This window comes from Wyeomyia smithii, chromosome 3 (assembly GCF_029784165.1).
Source record: "Wyeomyia smithii strain HCP4-BCI-WySm-NY-G18 chromosome 3, ASM2978416v1, whole genome shotgun sequence".
In the NCBI taxonomy this organism is placed as follows: domain Eukaryota; kingdom Metazoa; phylum Arthropoda; class Insecta; order Diptera; family Culicidae; genus Wyeomyia; species Wyeomyia smithii.
The window spans coordinates 96,115,909-96,141,610 of record NC_073696.1 but is presented as its reverse complement, the minus strand read 5'-3'; the positions used below and the strand labels follow the sequence as shown (position 1 = coordinate 96,141,610).

At 39.0% G+C, this 25,702-nt stretch overlaps 3 protein-coding genes across 8 annotated transcripts in view; 1 reads left to right on the top strand and 2 right to left on the bottom strand.

Moving 5' to 3' along the window:
- LOC129732696 (adenylyl cyclase-associated protein 1) overlaps nt 1-14,847 on the top strand; it is a 51,138-nt gene extending 36,291 nt beyond the window's left edge. For 3 of the 6 annotated variants that reach the window (XM_055693814.1, XM_055693811.1, XM_055693812.1), the window contains 6 exons: nt 7,252-7,918; nt 7,983-8,181; nt 12,793-13,150; nt 13,207-13,586; nt 13,663-13,809; nt 13,871-14,847. In XM_055693814.1, the coding sequence (XP_055549789.1) occupies nt 7,800-7,918; nt 7,983-8,181; nt 12,793-13,150; nt 13,207-13,586; nt 13,663-13,809; nt 13,871-13,954 (1,287 nt within the window). In that variant the 5' untranslated portion in view covers nt 7,252-7,799 and the 3' untranslated portion in view covers nt 13,955-14,847. Of the gene's footprint in view, nt 1-4,108; nt 6,525-7,251; nt 7,919-7,982; nt 8,182-12,792; nt 13,151-13,206; nt 13,587-13,662; nt 13,810-13,870 lie in introns of those variants that run through there. The other 3 variants (XM_055693813.1, XM_055693815.1, XM_055693816.1) reach the window with 3 other exon arrangements.
- Nucleotides 14,790-18,852, bottom strand: LOC129732697 (RING finger protein 10). Its single transcript, XM_055693817.1, has 6 exons — nt 18,332-18,852; nt 16,899-18,029; nt 16,435-16,842; nt 16,224-16,378; nt 16,050-16,157; nt 14,790-15,993 (listed from the first exon to the last, which is right to left on the bottom strand). The coding sequence occupies exons 1-6, from the start codon at nt 18,402-18,404 to the stop codon at nt 15,583-15,585; spliced, it is 2,286 nt and encodes a 761-aa protein (XP_055549792.1). The 5' UTR covers nt 18,405-18,852; the 3' UTR covers nt 14,790-15,582.
- Nucleotides 18,853-21,862: 3,010 nt separating this feature from the next.
- Nucleotides 21,863-24,393, bottom strand: LOC129727648 (protein SDA1 homolog). The gene is made up of 3 exons (XM_055685655.1): nt 24,067-24,393; nt 23,183-24,012; nt 21,863-23,127 (listed from the first exon to the last, which is right to left on the bottom strand). Exons 1-3 carry the CDS (start codon nt 24,256-24,258, stop codon nt 21,903-21,905), a joined length of 2,247 nt encoding a protein of 748 aa, XP_055541630.1. The 5' UTR covers nt 24,259-24,393; the 3' UTR covers nt 21,863-21,902.
- Between the last annotated feature and the right edge of the window lie 1,309 nt (nt 24,394-25,702).

Genomic DNA, 25,702 nt, shown 5'->3' with positions numbered 1-25,702 from the left:
GTCAGATGTTGGCAAAATTCAGTGAGGGTGTAGGTTTTATTAAAATAAAACAAATTTTGCATACTTTTTATAAAATGTCTTTAGACTAACATTTGAAAAGGGCTGAAATTGGCTGAAGAGAAAGACCAATGGCACTCATTTTGAAATATTCAGAAGATTTTTTTTTCACAAATGGTGACTTCTCAACACTGGAAGTTAGAGTCTATTATCTCTGCTTCGTACCATGTTTGCCCTTACATTTTTGACGTTAGTGTTTACTAAAAGAGCGACTGAAGCTGTGAAAGGTTCGTCAAAAGAATTACAAGACCAAAAGCAGTGGGTAAGCATCGATTAAGAGGTCATAAATGCATAATACAGCATTTTAGGGGTGAGAGCGATAGCTTTTGTGGCCGATCATGTATGAAGTATCGGTAAATACACGGTGGCAGGGGAAGGTGGGGTTCAAAAATTGAATAGTAATAAGTTACATCATTTAGGTATGTCCCCTAGTACCTGCTTGTCCCTAATATACACAAGTAGTCCCACATACATATGATCTGATAAACGTAAATCAGAATTGCGAAACATACCGCAACTATAAGAGCATAGTGTATTCTGTGATCCAATAGTGGAGGAAGTAATTTATAAATAATATGATCATCTGTTAACGAACTTCACCTTTGCAACAGTTTCCATAATAAACTGTTATCTGGGAAAATAATTATATGCGTAATAATCGTACTAAAACCACACACATATCTTAAAACGATCGTGGACAAAAAAAGAAAATGGGTATTGAGTGGTGCCTTCCGGGTAAGTTTCTGAAAAATACAGTATTTATCAGTAATTTGGATATTTTCAGTATATATTGTTGTAGTAACATATGTACTTATGATTAATCTATTATTTCTTCAACATGTAGCATAAGCAATTCGGTTCTAATTAGTTTAAACGATGAATTTAAAAGCGATGCCGCAACTATTGGTACTACCACAACTATTGGATCATCTACCCTACACGACTTCTCCAGAGCATTTTTTTCAATTTTGTAGAGAAGTTTCAGGTATAGGAAGAAAAATAGTATTGTCTCATTGTTTTGGAGCAAAACATAACCCATCAAAAAAGGTTTATACAATGTCCAAACACGTTCAAATAAGTTTTTTTAATACCGCTTTGATTTTTTTAACTTCCTTAAATGAATTAAATAAATTAATTTTTTTTTGGCTCCCAAAAATGAATAAATCATAGACACGACAGTTTATTGAATAGTTGATTTATCATTTGTTTTATAATTATGAAAAATAATTTTTATTCAAAAATTATTTAACCCGTGTCCATACAGTAGGGGATAACTCCACAAGCGCACCAAGATTTTCTAAAATATCTAAAAATCTTACGGATAGAATCAAACCGATTTGACATTGTGGATAACTATTTGTTTCATTTTTTTTAAAGAAGATTTTCAAAATTATCGTGCGAAATTCTTAAAAGCGGTTTTGTCAGTTTAATACTTGTCCCACTGGACGTATGAATAAGTATACCACAATCATTTAAGCGGCAACCGAGATTGAAGTACGATACCGAAAGTAAAGTTTTAGGACAAATTCAAACAAAAGATTGATTTGAATGATGTCGGCCTAAGCAATCGGGTGATAGCAAAGAGGGCCCATAAAGAAACAAAAAAGTGGTGAAAAGTTTTGTCAAGAAGCGCTCAAAATATGCCATTAGAAAGAAGAATAGAGGTAACCCCCAAATTCCGAACCGCGACCGGAACCGCATCATTCGGCTTTACTTGACTGGAAAACTTGATGCTCCGGGAACAGGCAAGCAAGAACTTGACCGTTCCATAACGAAAAGCTGTGTTTCCCAAACTTCAAGGGTATCTGGATATATGGTTTAGACGAAAAAGCAAAGATACTAAACCTCATCCATCCCAAGACAAATAATGGTGAGATTGGCTTCCGGTCAACAACACATTGATTGGAAGGCAGAATGGGATGAAGTTTTTTTTTATCGACAAGAAAAAGTTTAATCTTGATGGTCCCGATTACTGAGCGTATTATTGACATGATATTGGAAACAATCCCTAGTGAAGCGGGAACCTTGAAGGTGGAAGTCTTATCGTGGATTGAGTTTTCAAGAAGGGAAAAGACTCCTATCACCGCAATTTTGACAAGAATGAATTCCGAGAGTTTTATAAAGCTACTGGACAGTGTGTTGGTGCCGTTAACAGAATGCATCACGGACGACAATTTCATCTTCCAGTAAGAATCATTTTCACGGTTTCCTGAACGAAACAATCAGGATATACATTGACCAGTTCGTAACCCGGACCTAAATCCCATCGGAAAGCAGGGTGGCCACTCAATCGGGCAAACGGGAAATGCGGGAAAAAGTCGGGAATTGAATTACATCGGGAAAAAGTCGGGAATTTTTTTATTTAATGGGGATTTTGCTACCAAAATTTTTCAAAGTATTGTGTATGATGCAATTACAAATGATGGAGAAGTTGGAAGTGCACTTACTTTTTTTGACCCGCTGATCAGCTAACTACTTTTATCAGTCCTGCTTCTCAAATGAAATGAATGTTGACACCAAATGTCTTAGAATAGCATATAACGTCGAAATCTAGTGTTATCTATAAAAATTGAATGGACTCTGTGGGACTTCTCAAGATGGTAAAGCGAATTGAAACCGGGGTCGAAAACTGGTCAGGAATTGGGGATATGAAGTTGCCAGTTTATGGAGAAATGCTGGTGAAATTTTGGGTTTGGGACGAACTTGCTATGCGGAGCAGTTAATTAAAAAAACATTACTAACTTGCCACAAAATAGAGGATTGGATTTTTTTGAGAAACTAATTTTTGTACATATTTCAAATTCGTATTTTTTTTCTGTAAATTACACAATTTGACTGTAAAAAAACTATTTTTGATGTAAATACAATCAAAAATGTTCTTAGAAAACCGCATAATCGTTTGCGAGATTTTTCAAGAAAACATTTTATTTATTTTATTTGTTGCTGCATACGACTTTTTACATGCTTTTTGTTTTGCTACTGGCCTTAGAGTACGATGCTGGCCTAACTAGTCAGTAGTCGTAGTTTCGTGTCTCGGCTCGAGAGAGACTGTTAGTGTCTGCAGGATCGTAGCGCTAGCCCTGCAATCGCCCCGTGCACTAGACAGTTGGCTGCTAAATCTGTGGCCAATAAACAAAAATACTTCAAATATTCTAAAAGCCAAAATTATTAGCTTGATTGGTGTGATGTTTCCGGCAAAGCTGTAGATGGTAGTTCTATTTAAAAAAATGATTGAATATCTCAAAAAGTTTGTTTTTTGAATTCTTTGTTGGCAAATGTTACAACGTTGATTATTGGAACACGGAAGAAGTTAAAATTTCTGAAGATTTTTTTTCGAAACCAGAACGATTTGTTTGATTGGTGCGATGTTTTCGACAAAGTTGTTGGCAGTAGTTGAGTATCAAAAATATTTTAAATTAAACATTTCAAAGAGCTGATTTTTGAAAAATATTATTATATTTTTTAAAAACTGCATAACGTAAACTGAACATTGATGATCATGGAGAAATAAAAACTTAAAATTCTTTAGAAAAAATCCTAATTAGTTCAGGAAACATTTTTTTTCTTGAAAAGTTTAAAAGAAATTAAAAATAAATTTGTTTCCTTTTCAACGGTTTCTGCAAGACATGTTCGTTCATTAAAAGACTTTTAATTTGAAAAATAATAATTAAGGATCTTTTTCCTGATTTCCAGGTTATTTTTTTAGGTTTCAAAATCACTTATTTTGAAAAGTTAGTCCCCAATGTCCTTTTTTTATCAGCTTGACCATTTTGAGCGCTGGTTGCAAACAAGTTGAAGATATTGGCAGATGACTAGAGAGATGCAACTTTGATGGATTAGCAAATCAAAATGCTGAAAAAGTTGTGAATTCACTTCTGAAAAGTTTTGAATCTATTTAACACTTGATAAACGAAATACAGTTAAATCGCAGTATTTTTCCTGAACGTAAAATAACATTATCTTTAATTTGAGAAAAAATAACGCAAAGCCATGTCACAAGTTTTGTTCCCTGCATAATCAATTCAATCAAAATATTTTTACTTTTAGGTTAAGTAGTTTTATGTACACCCTCAACTTCCCATGACTTTTGCTGATGATTTGAACAACGGAAGTGCTGGTTTGTTTGTTGTTGTTCCCCTAATAGGTTGTTATGCGTTGAATAAAAACGATGCTTATATCATATTTTGAGAAGACAGATAGACACACATAATGAGTGCACAAAATAGCTAATACGATTATTGACTGCTGAATGGAAGATTTGCAAATTTGAGAAAATCGCAAAAATTATATTTAACCTGTCTACCATGGAAAGGCAAAAGTTGCATTTTATGTAACTAATCAACTGTTTGTGTAGAATGTCCCGAGCAAATTCGGTAGAAGTGATATGCGCTATTACTTTCAATTTGAGGTTCAAAAATTGACGTTCAACCGTCGATAGAACATAACCTAGGTACCGTTTTAGACAATCGGGAATTTCTTGCAATCATGCGGGAAAAAGGCGGGAACTCGAAAATGTAAAATGAGTGGCCACCCTGGGAAAGCTTCAGGGAATTCTGGCGAGGCGAGTTTACAGCGGTGGATGGTAGTTTGGAGCAGTTTATGACCTGTAGAAATGTGTAAGGGACGTTGCGATTTTATTTTTACATGTAAATAGGCATAACAAGATATTATTGCTTTATTCCCTCGAAAACAGTCGCGGGAATTAAGCGAGCAAACTATTGACGAATATTGTTACCAGTTTAAACAATAAATCTCTCGTTAATTTCAAATTTTATTAAGATGTGCGGTGACACTTACTACTTGAAGTGAAACATTTTCACCTAGACCAAACTGTGTCTAATAAAAATCCGTGACGGCACACCTGCTCTCTCCGGTAAACTGTGAAGGGCGTGTTGTTTATGTTTCACGGGACAGGCTCCTCTAGTGTGCATTAAATTTATTCATTTGAATTAATCAACCTCTGGTTTACATAAAAAAGCAATCATCCGGAAATTGGTCCACCCTCCTTACCGGTCCAAGCGGTTGGAAAATACCGTCCCCAGTATACATTTCAATGAGACTTCTCACTGTTTCGTCAACCCAGACCCGGTACATTTCAAGGGCCCTCCGGCCCTTGGTGGGATCCGCATGGAGGTGACGGCCAGCAGTAAAACCACATAGAGAAGACTAAAAATAAAACCTCCCATTCATATTATTTTCCCATCTCTCATTTCCTTTGGGCATTACGCGTTGGGAAACGGCTCTGACATAAATGTTTCGGTGGGAGATAAATTTAGCCGGCTGAGGAGGAGATAGACGTTGGGAAGTCGGGCCCGGAGGCATAGCAGGGTAACGCGACTGGCATATTGAACTAGGTCAATAATGTATAGAGGGAATCCACATTCTGTGAACAATACACAACAATATAAGACAAACCGGATTTGTTAATTTAGGCTCGCAAGAAAAAACCGATGAAATTTGTAGGTTGGACACTCCCCTAAGCATATTTTTCTAATGGCATCGTATGTGCTTTTTTCTGCGATGCGATTTCGGCTGCAAGTCTGATAAGAAAGCTTCAACTGTCTGCGAGTGAATATATGGGTGGACGATAACGGAGAAAAAGTTGCAAACATGACTGCTTCTACGGAATACATAACGATATGATTGTTATTTCTGAAAAGTGACGAATATTTCTATACTAACACACGATCGGGCGGCGCGCTACCCAGTGAAAAATGATAATTTTGAACTCTCTCGTTTGTACTGCCATCAGGATGGGAGTGTCCCGAGTTTGTCCGAGCATTACAATTCGGCCCAATTCGCTCCGCTAGTCGTTGATAAGTTTGTACATCAATATTAAAAGCATTTATCCCTTAAACAAATTAGATAATTGCCGTCTTATAATTGTGAAACACATAAACTTGTACTATTCTTTTGACGTTCAACAAAAATACTTTCTGAGAAATTTCACAATCTTACAACCTCTCGACGGTCGGGTGACTACAACAAACAGTCATTTTTTCATACTCTCCGTTTACTACACAGCACCTTCTCTATGTGTGTATACTACTTAACTCATCCCAAGAATAGTGCGATGCCGCCCGATGAGCGGAGTGTAATTTAATTTATTAAATTTATACGCCGAAAACTCGCCCCAGCTAGTGCGCGTATAGTTGTAGTAAATTTTGGTGCGCCAAGGCCAACCGCAACCCACGGGAAATTTTCAACTTGTCCAAAATGTTCGCGTAGTGTAGATGTTGAAATTCTTCCCCAGAAAAGTGGTGTGGAAAGTTGGATTGGTTTGTTTTTTCAAAAAGAAGAATATAATCACGAACGAACACCAACTTTTTTCTGCGTACATGTATTTGTCGAATAAAACCGTGATCAAACACATGAAACTCGGGAAGACCACCGAATGGGTCATTCAATGAGTGTCTGCTTCGGGCGAACGTTAGTCATACATGATGTGAAGAACTGCTCTAATCCAGGTAATTCGTGATAAGCGGATAGGTATATGTCATCGTCAGCTCTGTTTGCGGTAGTCTTACCCACACGATGCCGAAGGGAGCATGAAAAATTATACTCTGTGACCGCCCAGTTGTTTCTTTGTGGGTGGGAAGTTTCTTGGCGTATGTATCCTTCATTAAACCTCCTCCTTAGGCTCGTGTGTATGTGCAAAGAGAGCAACTAAATATCATCTTTCAGCTAAACGGTTTGTATACTCCCGAATTAGCCCACTTTTGTGTGCTCTCTTGGCTGTCCTTATCACCCACCGCTGAACTCTGATGACGCCATGTGCGGAGCAGAAGCAAAATCAACACAACCTTCCGGCGGCCCACTGTTTGTGCGTTTTGTCTTTCTGCCTGTAGTACGCTTTAATGCTGATTTTGACAGCATTTCTGATTTTCTTGCGAAGATAAATCATATTTTTTTAGTCTTCTGGACAGCAAACAATTAGGCAATGAAGTTTCGGATAATACTACCAACTTTGTCCAAAGTCACGCATCAATTAGTTATCAGATGGTTTCACGTCCGAGCTAATTTGTTGCAGAAATTCAGATTAATCTTCATAATACAAACAGAGATATATGATACCACTGCTTTCGGACGCTGCGAATCTGAAAGTTTTTCTAATCTTGAAAATGGCCATAATAAATTAATAGAATATTTCATTACGAACATGTTTTCAAACTGCTTTTACTTTTTTTCAACCAGATTGTGACCCAGACCTAAAACCCTCGTCTGCCCGTGAACTAGAACACCTCATCGATAGGCTAGAGCGAATAGTAGACCGCCTAGAACGTACCGTGTCAGCCCGTGAGCTAGAAGAAACTCGCCGTATTCTGAAAGACGTCTGTGACGCGGGAAAAATTATAGTATCTGACACTGTCACTACTACCGAAGATCACATCGCTGCCGCAGCGGAAGAGGATACCAGATTGTTTGACCTGAACTCGAACAGTGATTTGCCAACGGTGCTTCCATCGACACCGCCTCCATCAGCGTCATATCTTCACCAGCAGCTGGACAGCCTCGAAGCTACACTCTTCCCCGTGCCGCCCACTGAACTAACTGCTGCTACCGAGCATCAGCACTCCATCGACGATTCGCTACCAACGGTTATTTCGCAAGTAGTACTAGATAATTCAATTAGTAGTAATAATAGTAACGATCAAGAGCAAAATTCAGTATTAGAAACAACCAACTGCTTACCACCGGACAACGATTTCGGCTGCCCGAAAGACACCGTTAAAAAGGCAATCATGAGCATTAACGCCTACGAAGACATCCTTCTGGGTTCGTTCGCGAACTTCACAGCGCTGTCGAATAAAATCGGAGGAGACGTTGCTGCCCAAGCGGAGCTGGTCAAACAAGCCTTCAAGTAATGCTTCCGGTTCTTACCCCCGTAAACTGTTTGTACTATTTTTTTTTCACCTCTTATGCAGTGCCCAGTTCTCGTTTGTGCGGACTGCAGCCGAATGCAGCGCACCGTCCAACAATAGTGACCTGCAGAACCTGCTCAAACCGACCTCGGATAAGATTGCCGCCATTCAGAGCTATCGTGAATCGCACCGCACGTCGCAATACTTCAATCACCTCTCCGCCATAAGCGAAAGTATTCCCGCGCTGGGATGGGTTTGCGTGGTAAGTGTTTAATTTGTCAGTAAATATAAGAAAATATAAAATATTGAAACTAATCACAAGTCGCGACCAAGATGTAAGCCGATTTTCGTTCCAAGTTTGCATATACAGCCTTGTCTTCGAAAAGACACAGTTGTACATAAATGAACAATAGTTGACAATGGTCCTAGGATTTAATTTTTTAACTTGCTCTTATTGTGCGACGACAGAGCAATTATCAACATAATAACGAAAGTAGAAGATATATGTGGGCATAATTCAAACTGTTTCAATCGTCTCTAACTCAACACAACCTACGAGCTTTGCAACGATTCATTTTTCTTGGTCGATCATCCGTTATGCATGCCCACTGCAGCCTACGGTGTTTCATCTGCTTGGCTTTACTCGATTTTTGGTATACTTGGAAACGCTTCTGGTTCAATCGCCTACGCCGCACTCTGTTTTCCTAGTCGCAAGAAACAACGCTTGAAGTCGATGTGCTCACCGATTGCCATCCTCCGTCGACTTAGCTTGAGAGCCATAAAACACAGCCGAAAGGATGAACGCTTTGTGAAGTGTGAATTTCGTGCGAATATGTAGGCTGAACCGCAAAAGGTTAGAAAAGTCAGCACAAACAATTTGTTCTTAATGATTTAAGTCAAATCAGTTTCCTGAATATAATTTTACCTAATCCTGATTTTTACCTTGATTTAGAGCAATTATTTGGTCTTCAAACAGCCGTCATTGAAAACTTTTTTGCAAGTGATATTTTTTTTCGTGGATTTAAAAAAGGTGGCAGGTCTAAAATAAAAAGTGAAAAAAGTAATCAGGTTGAGAGAAAAACGATTGATTCTTGGAAAAATACCTACTATTGACGATAGTGTACAGGACAGTTGCGGGGCTAGCGTTACAATTCTACTGACACTAATAGTCTCCCTCAAGCCAGGATTCGTATTGTGTTTCGAGCCCAACCGGGAGGCTCTATTTAAACATGTAGAAAAGAAAAACTTAAGGTTTTCCGCCCATAAATAAACAGTGACTCTACTTGCCACAATTTGTACGGTCTTGAGTAACGGATAACCCATGTCATTGAGTAATCCTAGCAATCAATCGAGTAGATTAGTGGTGGCGCTGGCTCGACAGTCAGCTCAGATACACAGCATGTCAGGCCCGGATTGGAGGGGGGATCAAGGGGGCAAATGCGCCGGGCCTCCCGACTCGAGCCCCCCCCCCCCCCCCCCCTTGACGAAGTGAAGACCTTTTTTTTGCTCGTCACCTTCCAGCGGTTGTGAAGGCGTAGCACAATTTTTCGTCGAAATTTTTTGAACAAAAAGGTTACGCCCAAATTCTGTCCTAACTTGTCCATCATCCTCAGTTACAGATCTGTTACTCTCGACAGCCCTGAGGCTTCACTATTCAATAGCTTCTCAAAATTTGTTTTCAGAGTCTAGTCAACAACAAAAAAATACAACAAAAAGGATAAGAAAAAAAGAATATTGTTCGAATTTTGGTGGACTGTATTTGTTAGCGGATAAGAACAATCGCTCGGAAAACTCAATCAACTCAACTGACCCTTAAGAGGATCTCTCACTGTGATGCTCATATGTTCCAAATATTCTTCGAAATCGAATTCACTCACTGTTAGTTAACTGCAGCTTTATTACTCTTCTTTTACACTGTCAATAGTTTACTAAACACATCGTTTCTGGATAATACAAGTATCTTTAATAAAACTTTGTATGCGAGTCACGGCGTTTGTAACTTGCATACTGAAAAATAACACTTTATTATTATTAATTATCATTTGGCCTTTTTGACGACACTCTCTCTGTCACTGGACTTCTTTGTTACTAACTTAAGCACATTTGGTGTCGAAACACTAACAATATTAACAAAAAGGCTTGATTTTTTTTCTCCCGCTTCCAATTTTGAACATTTCTGAAAGGTGGGCGGGAGATTACAAGTACACTAAAGTCGCTTTTTACGCGAGGGATACGTGCCGCGTAAAAAAAACCGCGTAAATTCCGAAATCTGCGTAGAAAAAACCGCGTAAATTCCGGAATCCGCGTAAAAAAAACCGCGTAAATTCCGGAATCCGCGTAAAAAACCCGCGTAAAAAAAACCGCGTAAAAAGCGACCTTACGACCAGATTTACCAATGTGGTCCCCGTGGTTCTATGGTTAGCGATGACGGTCGGCTAGCTCTCCCACACGGTTGTGATATCGGGTTCGATTCCCGATCGAGTCGAGGATCTTTTCGAGCTGGAAATTTTCTCGACTCAGCACTGGGGCACGGTGTATCGTTGTACTTATCCTACACATGCAAAATGTGCAAAAACAATATCGAGAATTTGCTACCGAACCCTTCTAGTATTCGTCGTCCAGTGGGTCGTAAATCTTCATTACCATGAGAGAGTACCTTGTCAAAGTCGGTGTTTGGGAACGTTCGAAACTCATCAGATCAGTTGCTTCGGTTGCTTCGTTAAACGTAGGGAACCTGTATATTAGAGAAATGACAAGACACTCACCGTTAAGGCAACTGTCAACATCAAAACGGATAACGACAATGCAAAATTATTCAACTCGCCCGTTTTGATGTTGACAGTTGCCTTAACGGTGAGTGTCTCGGCGTCTCTTTGGTGTATCCAGCTTTCCACGAGCGGTAATGCGGACAGTGCACGCAACCCATTTTGACGTTTTCTGTAGGTCGGGTAATTTTCAATCGCAGCAGCGAAGTGAAAAACATAAAAAATTTGCAGCGTAGCATAGCAACTTTCATAAATAGTTTTGTTTATTTTGATCCGCGCATGCGCACAACGAAATTTATGTCGAATACGTTTTTACGGCAGGACTATCCCGTCCCGGACTACGCTTTGCAGCTGAAAAAAAAAACACTTTCCGAGCAGTTGCAACGGTGTGCATAGCACCAGAGGTATCTGTCACTTTTGTTTTGGTCATTATCGCCATTGTCTTTTATCGCATTTGTGCTACTGTACGAAAAATTTGCCAATTTATACTGAAAAATGACAAAATAACAAAATAAAATAAATAAAATTCAACCTGATGTTTGACACGCGAAGAATGATAATCAAAGCAAACCGATTTTGACACATTTTTTTGACGTAGAATACGTCTTACGGCAACAATTCCAGGGACCCGATTTCAATACAGGGATTCAATTTCAAAACCGAAAACATCGAGAGCGTCACGAAAATTGTCCAATTTCAAACGTTTTAAACCCAGTCAGTTTCCAACCGATTTCTGTCATTTTTGCAGCAATCGATTGAAAATTATTTAAGCACGCGTCCAAATGCAGAAAATTGTAATCTGATTGTTCAAACTATTGTAATATTTAAAATTGTTGAACATTGTCGAAACGCAAATGTCGACTTTTGATTGGTCGCTTGCTGCCTTTCCCTAAAAAGGACGACAGAATAGAGTACCTAGTTAGCCGGGAATGCACTCTTTGGGCTATATAAGAGACTGTTTCTCCTCAAGCAAATCAGTTCACTAGCAGCAGGCAGCAGCAGCGGATATCAACACCGATGGCAGTAGGTGAAGTGGATCAGCAGCGGGAAACAGCGGCGGTGGTAGTGGTTAGCTACTGTTCCTACCTCTTTCAGTTCGGCTTTCCTTCGATCTGAGTTGGACCCCACCATCGGTAATCCAATTCAGATATCGTTGGGTGAATACAACCCGAAACTGAAAGAGACTCGCACCGCCAGGTGGTTTGAGAAGCCACCATCATCCAGCGAATGTATATATATAGGGTGTGTGCACATAACGTGTGTGAATATCTGTAGCATTTGTCCCTAATATATGAGGTGTGGCTTGCTATATAGCGTGTGTGGCTAGCAGTATATCGATTGAAATTTTCATATATAATTGCTAATAAAACACCTCATGTAGAATTTAATTATCACTGTAAATCATTCAAAACTAAATAAAAAATTTTCCATTTCTTAATAAATGGCATTGACAAACACAATTAACCTCAAAGTTTATCTGAAGAATTTCTGAGCTAGTGAGCCTGAATCTCATAGTTTTTCGCGCAATTCTTACTAATTGCAGCAATCAGTTGTAAAATTATCTACGCTATCGTAAAATGCAGAAAATTGTTATTTGAACTGTTATATCATAGATGGGGAATGCACTATTTGCCCTTGTCTATAGTCTCTTCGTAGCCACTGCCTAAAAAGGGTAGTCCGGGATAGAAAAAGGGTAGTCCGGGATAGTCCGGAAAATGTAAAAAAAAACCGTGATAGGACAAAGTGTAGTCCCCGGGGTAGCTACACCGCAAAAACGAAAACGACATTAAATAACAAAACACCCATTGTTTGTTAAAGTTGCTATGCTACGTTACGACGTTGTTATATTTTGTACTCCGTTACTGCGATTGAAAATTCTCAGACCTACAGAAAACGTCAGACTGGGCTGCGTGCACTGTCCGCCATTACCGCTAATGGAAAGCTGGATAGGCTGACTAGTTAAACGAGACAACATTTTACGCAATAGCAGGCTCTGATTTTTATCCAACAATAACAAGTTTGCATTATCCTTCATAAATAAAACAATCGTTTCTCTCTTTCTTGAGCCGCCTAATTGCCTTCATCAATATTCTCTTCGCCATCCGTAGGCCCCGACACCCGGTCCATACGTCAAGGAGATGAACGATGCCGGTCAGTTCTACACGAACCGCGTCCTAAAGGATTGGAAGGAGAAAGACTCAACCCACGTCGAGTGGGCCCGGGCATGGATCCAAACGTTGACCGAACTGCAGCAGTACATCAAGCAGCACCACACCACCGGACTGGTGTGGGCTGGCAAGAACAAGCCGGCCACAGGTGGTTCCGCTATTCCACCACCGCCACCACCCGGAGGACTACCACCACCGCCACCGATGATGCCACTGGGTGATCAGGTCGGAGCCAGTGTAGGCGACGATAGAAGTGCACTTTTTGCTCAAATTAACCAAGGGGAAGATATCACCAAAGGTAAGCATGTAAGCTATAGAGGTCAACAATGAATTCAAATTTCCCATTCCATCCAGGACTTAAAAAGGTAACCTCAGACATGCAAACCCACAAGAACCCTGGACTCCGTTCAGGACCGGCACCGTACAAAGCTCCCGCTGGAATTAGCAACGGAACGAAAGCGGTATCGGCCCCTGCATCTGTTGCCAAGCCACCTTCCTTCACCCGCGATGGCAAAAAATGGCTAATAGAATACCAGAAAGGCAATTCCAACTTAGTAGTGGAAAACGCCGAAATGAACAACGTGGTGTACATGTTCCGGTGCGAAAACTCTACTCTGCAGATCAAGGGTAAAATTAACAGCGTCGTGATGGATTCGTGCAAAAAATGTTCGCTGGTTTTTGACTCTTTGGTTGCGTCGGCCGAATTCGTCAACTGTCAGAGCATGCAGATGCAGGTGCGCTCCGTGTTTGAGTACGTGCTAAAATTGTTGAAATAATTGTTTTCTCTTTTCGCTTCCGCCGGTCGTTTAGGTCCTAGGCAAAGTGCCAACTATCTCCATCGACAAGACTGACGGCTGCCAAATGTATCTATCGGCAGACTCGCTTGATGTTGAAATTGTCAGCTCCAAGTCTTCGGAAATGAATGTAATGATACCGAAAGGTAGCAGCGGAGACTATGTGAGTTTTTTTTGTGTGTTTGCTATCCAACCAGAAAACTAATTACTTTCTTTTTATGCAGACTGAACAACCAATCCCTGAACAATTTAAGACTACAATCAAAGGACAAAGCTTGGCCACTACCTTTGTGGAAAGCCTGGGTTAGGCGCAATATGGCGGCATGCAGGAACTTAGAATTTGTCTACGAAAAAAAAAAAAAAGAAAAAAGCAAGAACACTGGATATCATTTCAAAACAACTAACTAGTAAGAAGTAACAGTTAAACAAATTTTATATAAAATAAAACCCTACATAGCATTCAACGGCTCACTGAAAAAAAAATCATTACTCCTCTTCAACGCTATCACTAGTCAATCACTGTTTTTATTTTTGAAATGTTTCAAATTCAATTTCGAGCGAAAAAGCGACTGTTTCTTGAATATTTACTGATGCTGCGTAGCTCCAACAGTAGTACCCTATGATAATGGAACCATCAATGCTTATTATTCAAAAATCGCATTTATACACATCCTCCCAATATATAGCTACAACTTCTAATATCCATAATAGATATAACGAATTATATATCCAAGTAAATGAACTAAAAATGAATCCAGGAGCATTCAAAGCTAGTTAAATTTTTCAAAGTCAAACCTCCGCTTAATTTCTTGATGTTTAATGAAGTAAAAAAATGCAAACACTAGGTTGTTCCTGTATTGTGCTTTTACCAAACATTTTATTCAGCCCCCAATAGTAGCTAGTGATACATTGCTGTAGAATTTTCAGCACAGAAAATGCATACACACATACATACATGCGTACATTACATCTAGACGTAGCTAACCGATTTTTATTAACATTGACAAATATTTAGCAAAAGAAAAAATCAAGAAGAAAAACTAATGAAGGTAGAATATGAGTTTAAAAGTATTTCGCTAAGTGCGACACGGTCATCGAGGCGAGTGTTTTAAGTAATGGATTAACAGTAAAAGAAAGAAGAGATTTTTGAAACTGATTTGTATTTTAATGCAGTAAACTGATGAACAATGATGATACATTATGATGCCTTGGTAAAAATAAAATCTCATATCCGAATGTCCCTGTTTTCAAAACCGGTGATGCGTTAGCCTTGGGTCATGATAATTTTCTGTATCTTTTTTGATGATTTTTGATTTTGCAGTTTGCTTAGTTTTGATTTGGCTAAAACTATGAGTGTCCTAAGGGACATTCACGCTTATTCTTGATTACGGCCGTATCCGACTTTCTTACGAATAGATCGATTTAAGCGAATTAAAAAATGCTATTCACTTTTTCGAATGAGCAAAATAATTCATTCGAACGAACTTGAGAATGTAAATTCACGATACTTTTGTATGAATGTGGTAGGACCGTGAACAAAAAAAACGGTGTTGTTTCAAAGAATTAACAGTAAATTCTCAGTAAAGTATTACCAACTAGCTATAAAATTAATTAAAGTCCATTTTTATGCGACGAACAACTTAGTTTATTGAATCACAAAATCGTAGTTCAATGTGACTTGTCACAAAAAACTAGATATAGTGTTTCCGTTTACAAAAAAAAAACTATAATCACATCTGCCTGTGCTTTTCATTTATTTACGCATTGTTGACGAATATTTAATTTAACACTGCTGAATTTGGCATATTATTGAATAGAAACCAGTTTTAACTGAACAGAAACCATAATCCTAAAATTACAATATAAGCCGTTAGATAGTACATTTTTGAACGTTGGTGATAACCACCAAAAAGATAGACCAAAGCCATTTTTTTGGTTAATATAAATTCATTCCTGAAGCAAACAGAAGCGTTTTCTTGTGTTTCTTTTTCTTCGCTCCCCCACTATTGCCGATCTGGGCAGCAGAGCCTTTCGTCTTTCCGGAGCAGCCTTCCTCGACGGCATTAAGCTCACAATTAAGGGTTGCCTTCTCGAGCGCAGCTCCAATTGCAATGCTTAAATCCTCTCCATAACCGGACGTACGGTTCTCTTGCTCAGCATCTTCCTCATCTTTTTCATTCAAGTAAGAGGCATGTTTTATCTGCTTGTTAGACATCATCTTTAAGCCGGTTATAGGGATAAGTTTCGGTGCCGGAGTTGCTAGCGGAGCGAATGCATTAACAGAGCTACCCGCATTTCTGTTTCCAGAAAGCGACGGCCAGGAAGTCGAAGGCGGAGTGCTCAACATCTGGAAAGACGATATATTACTATCATGCATTTGTCCAACGTGTCCCAACAACTTACCTTTGACCAAGAAGGACATGCGCTTGCTGGACTTAACGATGGAGACATATCGTTAATAGAAGGACTTTCCGAAAGGGATGGGGCTTGGCTAAAATCATAACTTCCGCACTGCAGAGAAGAAAAAAAAATAAAGCATATTTACAGAAGTTTAGAAAAAAAATGAACACGCCTTACCGAAGGAAAATGTTTCACAGAATCAATAGGAATTTTTGCGGATCGCGCAAGAGATTTGCCCAGTTGACGTTCGTTAAACTCAAAAATTTGTTTTTCCCGTATGCGCTCCGCACGGGCAATTTTTTGTCTGTTTTTACGCCGAGCATTGATTTCATCTGCAAGCATTAATATATTATAGACACCAGTTTGCTTCCACCGTCGCTTTAAATACCTTTGAATTGAGCTAACACCTCTTTCGATATCACTTCTTTCTCGAATTCGATTTCCACGACCTCGAAGGAGGTGCACACTGGTAGATGTTGCAAATATTTCAATCTTTTACGGAGATCTTCCGACATAGAGCAAGTGTCTTTGTGGACAATTTTCCCCGTAATTTTAAGGGGACTTCTATCCAAGCTTCCGTACATCGCCTGCAGCATTCGGGTGTTCAATGAATGCAAGTAGAGCGGTTGACCATCGATCGCTTGATAGAAGTAAAAAGAATCCGACGACGCACATTTCGCTGTCGGCACGATATCAATGTCGCTCAGCAAGAAGTTGCTGTCTTCATCGATCATAAAATCTTGCTTCTTGTTCTCGGCCAAGCTCATTTCCTCCGATGCAGAAAACGCTGCCGCTTCTTAAACATGCAACAGATTTAAATATTGAAAAAATATTTTTTTATAAAATATTTACCATTAAGTAACCCGTCGGTAACCTCTTCAAGTGGCTGCTGTGGAAAACTTTCAACCGATGGCTGCTCAATTGGAATTGAGATAATTTTTCCACTTAGAACCATCTCCTTGCGTATACCCAGCTGTTGAAGAGCCTGCTGCACGAAAATATTCTCTGGGCAGTCTATACCATCAATAACGATTTGATTTTCGAGTTCAACCTGCTCTCGACTTATAACATTCAAAATTTCTCTGGTATCCGCTAAAAGTAGCTTAGTAAGAGTGGAATTCTCGACGTTCGAGCGAAAAGGTGGTATTCCTGGCGGGTTCATCGTACCGTGCTCCGCCAAACTGGTGACACTCATAGACATCTTGTCGCGACGCATAAGTCGGAACGTTACAGTTTCTCCAACAGTAAATGAATGAAAGGGTTTCGATACAGCACTTCGCAAATCCGGTAAATGGATGGCGTCATAACAAATGGGACATTTACGCCATGTTTTATCCGACAGCGCCAAATAATGCAATATACATGGCCAACAGTACACGTGACCACATTTTGTCATTTTAGCTGCTACCGGAGGATACAAACAGATGGGGCATTGTGATTCTTCATAGCTAAAAATATGGATCTGTTCGATCCTCTCCCAATCTACTAAATGATCTGGAGACTCCAAAAATGCTGTATAGTCGGTACCAGCACGAACGACAAATTGACAGTTAGCCTGAAGAAACTGTTCCTTGTTATAGGTCACCTTTTTCACGTAGCTTCGATTGTTGCCCGTCTTACTGAAACGCGATGGCGCATCACGATCCCGTGCCGTACATTGAAAGTTCAACAAATGGTTCAAACTTTGTTTCTTAGAACCAGGCGAGAACAACGAATAAAGTTCATGCTTCGAAGGGGCTAATCCGGTTCCCTGATGCTGTTCTTCAAACTGTTCAAGAGTTTCATTTTCAGGAAGCAACAAGCTACCAGATGGCAAATCTGGGCGCTGCTTTGATCGTTTATCATAACTGAAATTGGTTTGAAAACGTGTTTTGCCTGTTGAAGGAACCTTTCCACTGTTGTTACGATTGTTTTCCGGTTTAAAACCACCTAGCGCGGTTTGTTCGCGGCGTTTGGAATAACGAGGCCACTTAGTCGATGCGTCTACAATAAGAGAGAATAAATGTTATCACATGCACCGAGAGATTAATATTGGGGGTAATTTTACCTTTATTCTACATTTCTATCGGGAACAATTTGATAAGAATTGCTATTCTGAATTCTGATAAAACATAGTATATGATGATTCGGAATAGAATTCCTGGTCAGATTGATCCAAATAGAAATACAGAATAAGGGCAATTAGCAACCCGTAACTTTCCAAATTTGAAAACACCAACATTCTCATATCATTGCGTTTAAACAAATTTGGAAAGTTACAAGTGTCTAATATCAGCCCAGTTTACCTAAATTTTTCTTCGGTTCAGTAATCGGTCCTTTGGACAGATTTTGGTTCGAAAATCGATGATTCTTCTCCATTGATGACGGAGTTAAAACTTAATACTAGGTTAAGGGAAGGAAACACTGCAAATGAATCGAAAAGACAGTCTGTTCCGTCGACTGTCGTTTCTGGAACCCGGATACAGGTATCCGGCTTCGAACGTAAAAATTCTCCACGCAATGGAGCGCTGCGGCTGCTAGCAAACGATACTTTACGTCTAGACATTTTTTTAGTTGGCCATGATTGTACACGAATTAGAAAAAAGAAAAATCTTCCACGATGATTTTTCTTAGCAGTTGAAAAAGGTTTAAAACACGAATTAAAAGAGTTGAAAAGCGGTTGGCTTCGTTGCCTATCCCTGAGGCCTTAGATTTTAGCTGAGGAGGCCCTGAACCGTTCGACGGTGCACGACAAAAATGTGCAAAAACCACCAAAGAAACTTTCACTATCGGATCGTCGCTTTGCAAATGGCGACGAAAATGACGTATGATGCATGTGCACGGTGGTAAAAAGTGCCTCACGAACCGAGTTGTTGTTACACAGGTTTGGGTTATGGGTAACATGATGGTGAACTATCTTTGGGAAAAGTTGTATATTACGTACCACGCTCAAGAAAGCTTCATCCCAACAAATAATTTTGTTGATTTACAGCTTAATAAACTCTTGTAAGGTGGATTTCGGCTGAACTATAGCTTAACAAGCCGTTATCCAACAAAATTATTTGATGATGTTTTTCCCTATGACGTCCTTATGAAAAAAAAAGAAGTAAGAGTTAAAATCGATATAAAATAATCAGTGGTGGGCACCATTCCGCTAATGCGCTAATTAGCGACGCTAAAATTCAGTTAGCGATTAAGCGATTTCGCTAATTTTTGAGCTGGTTAGCGAAACTGTTAGCGTCGCTAAAATTTTGGCCTTCGAAACGCTAATCACTAATTCGCTAAATTTTTAGAGAAGCGACAATAGAAATATTTAAAAAAACTGTGAATTGCTGATGGCGTACGTAAATTGATTCGAAAGATGAACATACTTTACTGCGAAAGTTACTTTTGTCAGTTTTTTACCATAGAATGGAGTTCCAGCTATCGCACAAGCCACAGGAGCCTTTTGAAGAACAAGCACAAGGTCAGGATTAAATTTTCGGCACACCAAGAACTTTGGTAAATTGAAATGCGCTTGAAATTATGACAACTTTGGTTCTACTTTTTCGATTCAGATAATAATTGAATTTTTATGGAAACATTCCTAAGAGTATCTATTTTCAATGCAAGCTAAATAACTTTTGTTATTCTTGTTTTTACAAAATCAAATATGAATACCGTTCCGTGAACCTCTTATTGTGAATACTTAGCTTTAAAAAGTAATTGTTTTCGTTTGTTTAACCAAAAAAGATCGAAGTGGTCCAAATCTTACAAAACACGAGCAATAAATAAAGCGATATGACTATTTACATATTAAAAAGTTAGCGATTAGCGAAAGTTCCGCTAATGTGGGTGTAGAGTAGAAATGTTATGGGTACACGAATAAAACAAAAAAAAAATGGTTCAAGCAAATCGGTGTCATTCTTAAAAGAGTTAAGAAACGCAAAGCGGTTGTCCACCAATAGGAATAAAGCACCATCATTTAGATTTTCCCCTCTCCAGGGGCTGTGTAGGGGAAACGATTTCATTTACATCGGCTTCTTTAAAAGAACGCGCGTTACCTGTGCGAGTTGATTCGTAAATTGGATGCAGTACAGTACACATCGCGGAAGCAACATATAGCGGAGAATTTCCTGCAGCAGTCAACAGTTAGCAACTGGAAGCTAACACTCACCTGAGGACAAGCCCTTCGTAGGCAACTGGTCCTTCACAGGCAAGCATCAAGCCCACGAGAGCCTACTAGCCCTTCGTAGGCAACTGGTTTCTCACAGGCAAGCACCAAGCTCACGACAGTGGGTTTAGCGTTTGGCGTTTATCGAGCTAAATTTTCCGGTTAGCGTCGCTAAATTTTCGATTAGCGGTGCCCACCACTGAAAATAATATCAATTAGCAAGTTTTTAGTTCTGATTTGTGATCTTTATGTAGATTGCCGGTATATCACCAGAGTGGCTCCATGTCACCCAAGGTAACGCTGGTAACACTGGTAAAACTGAACATCCTTCTTTTTTCCGCATGAGGTTAAAAGGTTGTTTGCTCGATTTGAATGACACTGATAGGTAATTTTCATTCCAATTTTGCCTGTGTTTTGATATGAAATATAAAAAAAAATACATATTCCATTGACTGTTTTTTTTAGAACTACTGAAAAAAATCGATTGAATAAAATTCACCACCGACAATTATTCTGAAATGACCAGAAAACAAATGTGGCTATCAAATTACGTTTTTCATCTACCACTCATTGTTTCTGGAACTCACAGCTGAAATAGAATGAACTTCCCATAGTTTCCATTTCGAATGAATATGTTTAAAGGTGGAAACCAAAATCAACGTGTTTTTAGAACAATGCCAGGCCTATGAAACGACGCCATCTTTTCATGACCCTCATATGACATTGTGAAGGCTCAAACACAATAGACCTTTTTACGTACGAATGTATTAGTGCACCTAGTTGAGGAAAGTATTTACAAATCGCCTTTTTGTTTGCTATGCTATGTTTTTGGCAGCTGGACAAATATTCAGTTGAATACTTATTATAAGTTCTAAACTCGTTTCTGAATGAATTTTCCATTCGTGATCATGAATCAAAAATGGTAAAAAGTGATAAAAAGTCGGAGCAACGAGATGCGATGATTTACATTTTGGAGGAAACAAAAGCAACTTTACATGAGTTTACACGTTCATTAGTGTGCGTAGGTGAAAAGTCACTAATCTCTATAGAGATAAGTGACTTTTTACCTACGCACACTAGGAAACGTGTAAACCCGTGTAAAGTTGCTTTTGTTTCCTCCAAACTGTAAATCATCGCATCTCGTTGCTTCGACTTTTATCACTTTTTAACATTTTTGGTCGATTATATTCAGCAGCTTCTTTCGATATCTGATCACGAATGAAAAAAATCATTCAGAAACAGGTTTAAAACATATAATGAGTGCTCAACTGAATATTTGTCCAGCTGCTAAGAACATAGCATTGCAAACAAAACAGCTATTTGAATACGTTTGCGTAGCGTTGACGTTCATTTGACAGAAAATGTATGGGCTAACTGTCAAATTACTGCAAACGCAGCCGCAAGCTATCCATTGTATTTGGGCCTTGAGTGGTAGACAAAATCGTGACGTTCACACTCCTTTGGAAATGTTGAAAATTCAGAAGAAAAGTGTTAAATTTGTATTGAACGCGATAGGGTAAAACATGCATTTTTCAGTTGTCCTTGTTTAATGCTCATAATTCCACCCAATGGAAAATTAAATGACAATCAGTTTTAAAAGTTAACCCTCTAGTGCCCAAGCCTGCCTTTAAGCTGGCTTGAACCAATAAATTATCAAAATATACAAGAATTTATCTTCTGTGCAAACCTTTTCTTATCGAAAAAACGCTTTATTTAAATACCTATTACTTCATTTTTTTCATGTTCAACAAATGCTTTCGCAGCGTTAGTTGCTTATCGCGGAACGACTTCTTAACTTTACCGCGTGCCTTGTGACGAATCATATTGAAATTCTTAGTTTTACGCTTCTCCCGGTTGGTTTTCGAGCAATACGGATCATGCCTGTTGTCCTTGTAGCCAAATTTCTCCCGTCCTTCACGACCTTTTTGCATACTTTCGATACGAGCCTCCTTGTCCGTCTTACGCTTCTTATAGATCATCTCAATATCATCCAGCTTGACAAACTCGCTTTTTTCCTTTTCCAACTGACGCTTTCGATTGTTATGCGTCATTTTCTTTTTAATTTGCTCTTGCTCGATTCGCGCAAAATCGGCGTCGGTAAACAATTTGGTCAGCGCCAGCTCCTGAACAGCTTCTTTAGAGGTTAACGTATTTACGTCAGATGAAATTTTCTCGACTTGCTCAGCCGGTACTGCAATATTTTTATCCGATTTGGCTTTCTTTGTTTTAGATGTTTTTTTGATTTCCGGTGGTCGGTCAGTTTCTGTTTTTTCACCTTCCAAATTTTCACTTTCTGCTTCAGAGTCGGTGACCCATTCATCTTGACTATTATCACCATCATCACTATCTGACTCTTCTTCGTCGTTGGAGTGATCAACCTCCGACGGAGATTTCTTAACTGTAGTGATTGTTTTGTTCTCCTCTTCATCGACGTTATCATCACTCTCAACATCTACCCATCCATCTTCTGAATCAGATGATTCACTATCGTTTTCGTTTATCTCAAGTTCCGGTGCAGCCTCTAAGAGTGCTTCTGTGCCAGGAATATGGTCAAGAGCGTGAACTTCACCGTATTTCTTTGCTTTAATTTCGACGCTAGCTTCCGTTGGCCGTCCACGGTCCTTTTTAGCAAGAAGTGTTGGAATTTTCTCTCGGTATAGCAGAATCAATGATTTCGCAGCCATCATAACTGATTTTTCTTTATAATTTTTGTACATAGTGAGATCACGAAGTAGATCCTCATTCATTGCAAGTGGACAGCGAATACAAATCTCTCTGGCGGCGTTTAATCCGATTGCCATTACATCACTTGAATTGCGCTCTGTTACGAAGTTGTTTACTAAAGTTTTGATGACCGATTCTATCAAATCAGGAGGAACCAACTCGTGTGAGGCTTGAGCAGCAAATTGTAGAATTCTTGTAACCTGTCTCTGATGGGGCTGAATAAATCTAAAAATAAACGAAAATCAAATTTTCTGACCAACTCTCCACCACAAAACATTACCTTGTAATATAAGGATAAAAGCTGAACAAAAACAGCTCATGTATTCCGATTAATCGAGAAATTACATCCAAATGCATTAGTTTTACTTCAAAACGTTCGTTGCCGTTCTGCAGCTGTTTGAACAGATTTTCAGCCATTCCCTGCGGATTATGGATCAAATGAATTGCAGAAAAATTGAACGGAACTGCCTTGGTTTTCTTCTTCTGTGCTTGATTGTACAATTTTTTCGCTGCTTCGAGCTGCTTTTTACGTTTTTTGGTTTTCTTGTTAATCCGGTTCACCATCATTATACCCTTCAAATCAACTTCCTTATCGCTATCAACGTCCGAGTCTTTTTCGTTCTGTTCATCGGTTCCAAGGAAAAATTTCAATGAAGCCACCATCACTTTGGTTACTTTCGAGAAACATCCAACTGTTGCGATTACATTAACCGTTTTAGCATCGTTCCATATTCGTTTCCTATATAACTCGACCATTATATCGACAGACATTTTGGCGGCTTTAGGATTGGCATCTTTCAGCATCGTAAACATGAAATTTTGAAGTGTTGAATTTAATTTCATGTCCTTGTGCTTGGCATTCATATTTTTTATGTCGGTGATAATGTGATTTTCTAAAAACACTCTTAGTGCTTTATCTGGACAGCGCAATAATTGGAAAAATAATTCCAATAAATCAAGCGGTGATATTAAATTTTTGTTGCGTAACAATATAAGTGCCCGACAAAAGGTATTTCTCATTTCCGGATCTAACGTTGTAGAGTGTGTTTTCAAAACATCTACTATAGTTTGGGGAAACGTTTTTAATTCTTCAACGTAGCACTGAGCCACCTAAAACAAGCTTTGCTTTTAGTAGTTTCAATATACAAATGGAACGTCACTAACCTGCGCCAAAAACATAATAGATTCACAGAGATCTTTGCTTTCCTTGTCGGGTTCTAAACGAAAGATCTCCAGTACACTCAAAAAATGTTGATATTGCTGAAGAAACTCTTCCCGGTATGATTCCGGATCACGCTTTATCAAGTTTTGTAGTTGCGGAAGGTTGTCCGGCAACTGATTATTATGTCTCACCATTTTTACACAATATCAACTGGAGCAGCAAACTTAACAAACAAATTTATTGTAGTACCTACAAACTATTTGTAGAAGCAAGAGCAATCGAAAAGAAATTTTGCGAACATGCGGACGGCTTTTGACACATTGATAAATAAATAAATGCACTCTAAGAACACTCTGCTCATTTCTTGCGTGCTGACCTACCGATAAAATAATGTGCATACACACTTATTTTATGTGCCGATCTTAGTAAAATTATAGGTGAAATTTAAACAGTTCAATTTTCGCAGCCTGTTCAAATATCGCAAATATCAATTTGTTACTGACAAGTTTGGGCAATAATATGGATTATTGATGCTGCGTTCATATATTTACGAGCGTATATTTTTGAGATTGATAATAACATAATGTGACGCAGCACTCATTAATAATTATATAAGTTTCGTAATATACAATTACTATAACACAATTCATATAAAAAGTTTGCGATAAATCGTATTTACTTGATTTAAAAAACTTTACTCGCAAACAAAATCAGTCAGATTGTACTCTAACTTTTGTTGACGTAGGACTACGTCTAACCGCACTATATCGAGATACATTCTGCGGAAAACTAAAACCAAGGTGTAACGTCGGAATGAAAGATTTCAAACGGTAATACTGATGTAACCACATGACGGATCAAAGTAATCAATATGCCGTTGAAATGATAAAATGATGGATAATTTTGTGATTCTTCATTTATCATTGTTACTTGATTGTTAAACAGTGAAAATTGATGAAAAGTTCCAAGGTCGTATTTTCACGAACAATGTACCAATCACATGCGAGCACGCCTGGCACAGACTTCATGAGTGGATACCAACTGCCTGCTATGACAACCTCTACATCAGTGGCAAAAAAAAATTGACAGAATCTCCCCGTCCCAACAGGTCAACTAATATTTGCTTCTATGAGCCTAGACTATTTTGATGTCTTGAAAGTGAAGCTTTTTCGGAAAGTTCGTAACGACCTCCTTTATCAGACAATTAAACGATCTGCTGTGAGAATGTTATGAAAACTGATGTCTTGAAGGAAAACATGCTGGCACAGGCAACAGTACTGCACCGAGCCATGTATGAGAAGACGGTCGCTCGTCGTCAGTGCAGTAGCACTCAATTGCCATTTGTGTGCAGTCAAGCCAAGTGGAAACAATGTAGCTGCTGTCGATGTACAGTGGTGCGTGTTCGCACACTACGCTGTGCGGCCGGGGTCAAAATAATTCTGTACGCAAGAGTATATCATGATGATGGATGTTGCATCCAATATGTGATTACAACTGAACGGATTTTGACCACCAATGCTTTGATCAAACGACGAACGTTGCCAAAGCTTGTGATACACAAATTGGCTTATCATTGAATAGTAGATTAGTAAAAAGTTCAGTTGAAATCCACTTTTGACGTAGGACTACGTCTAACCG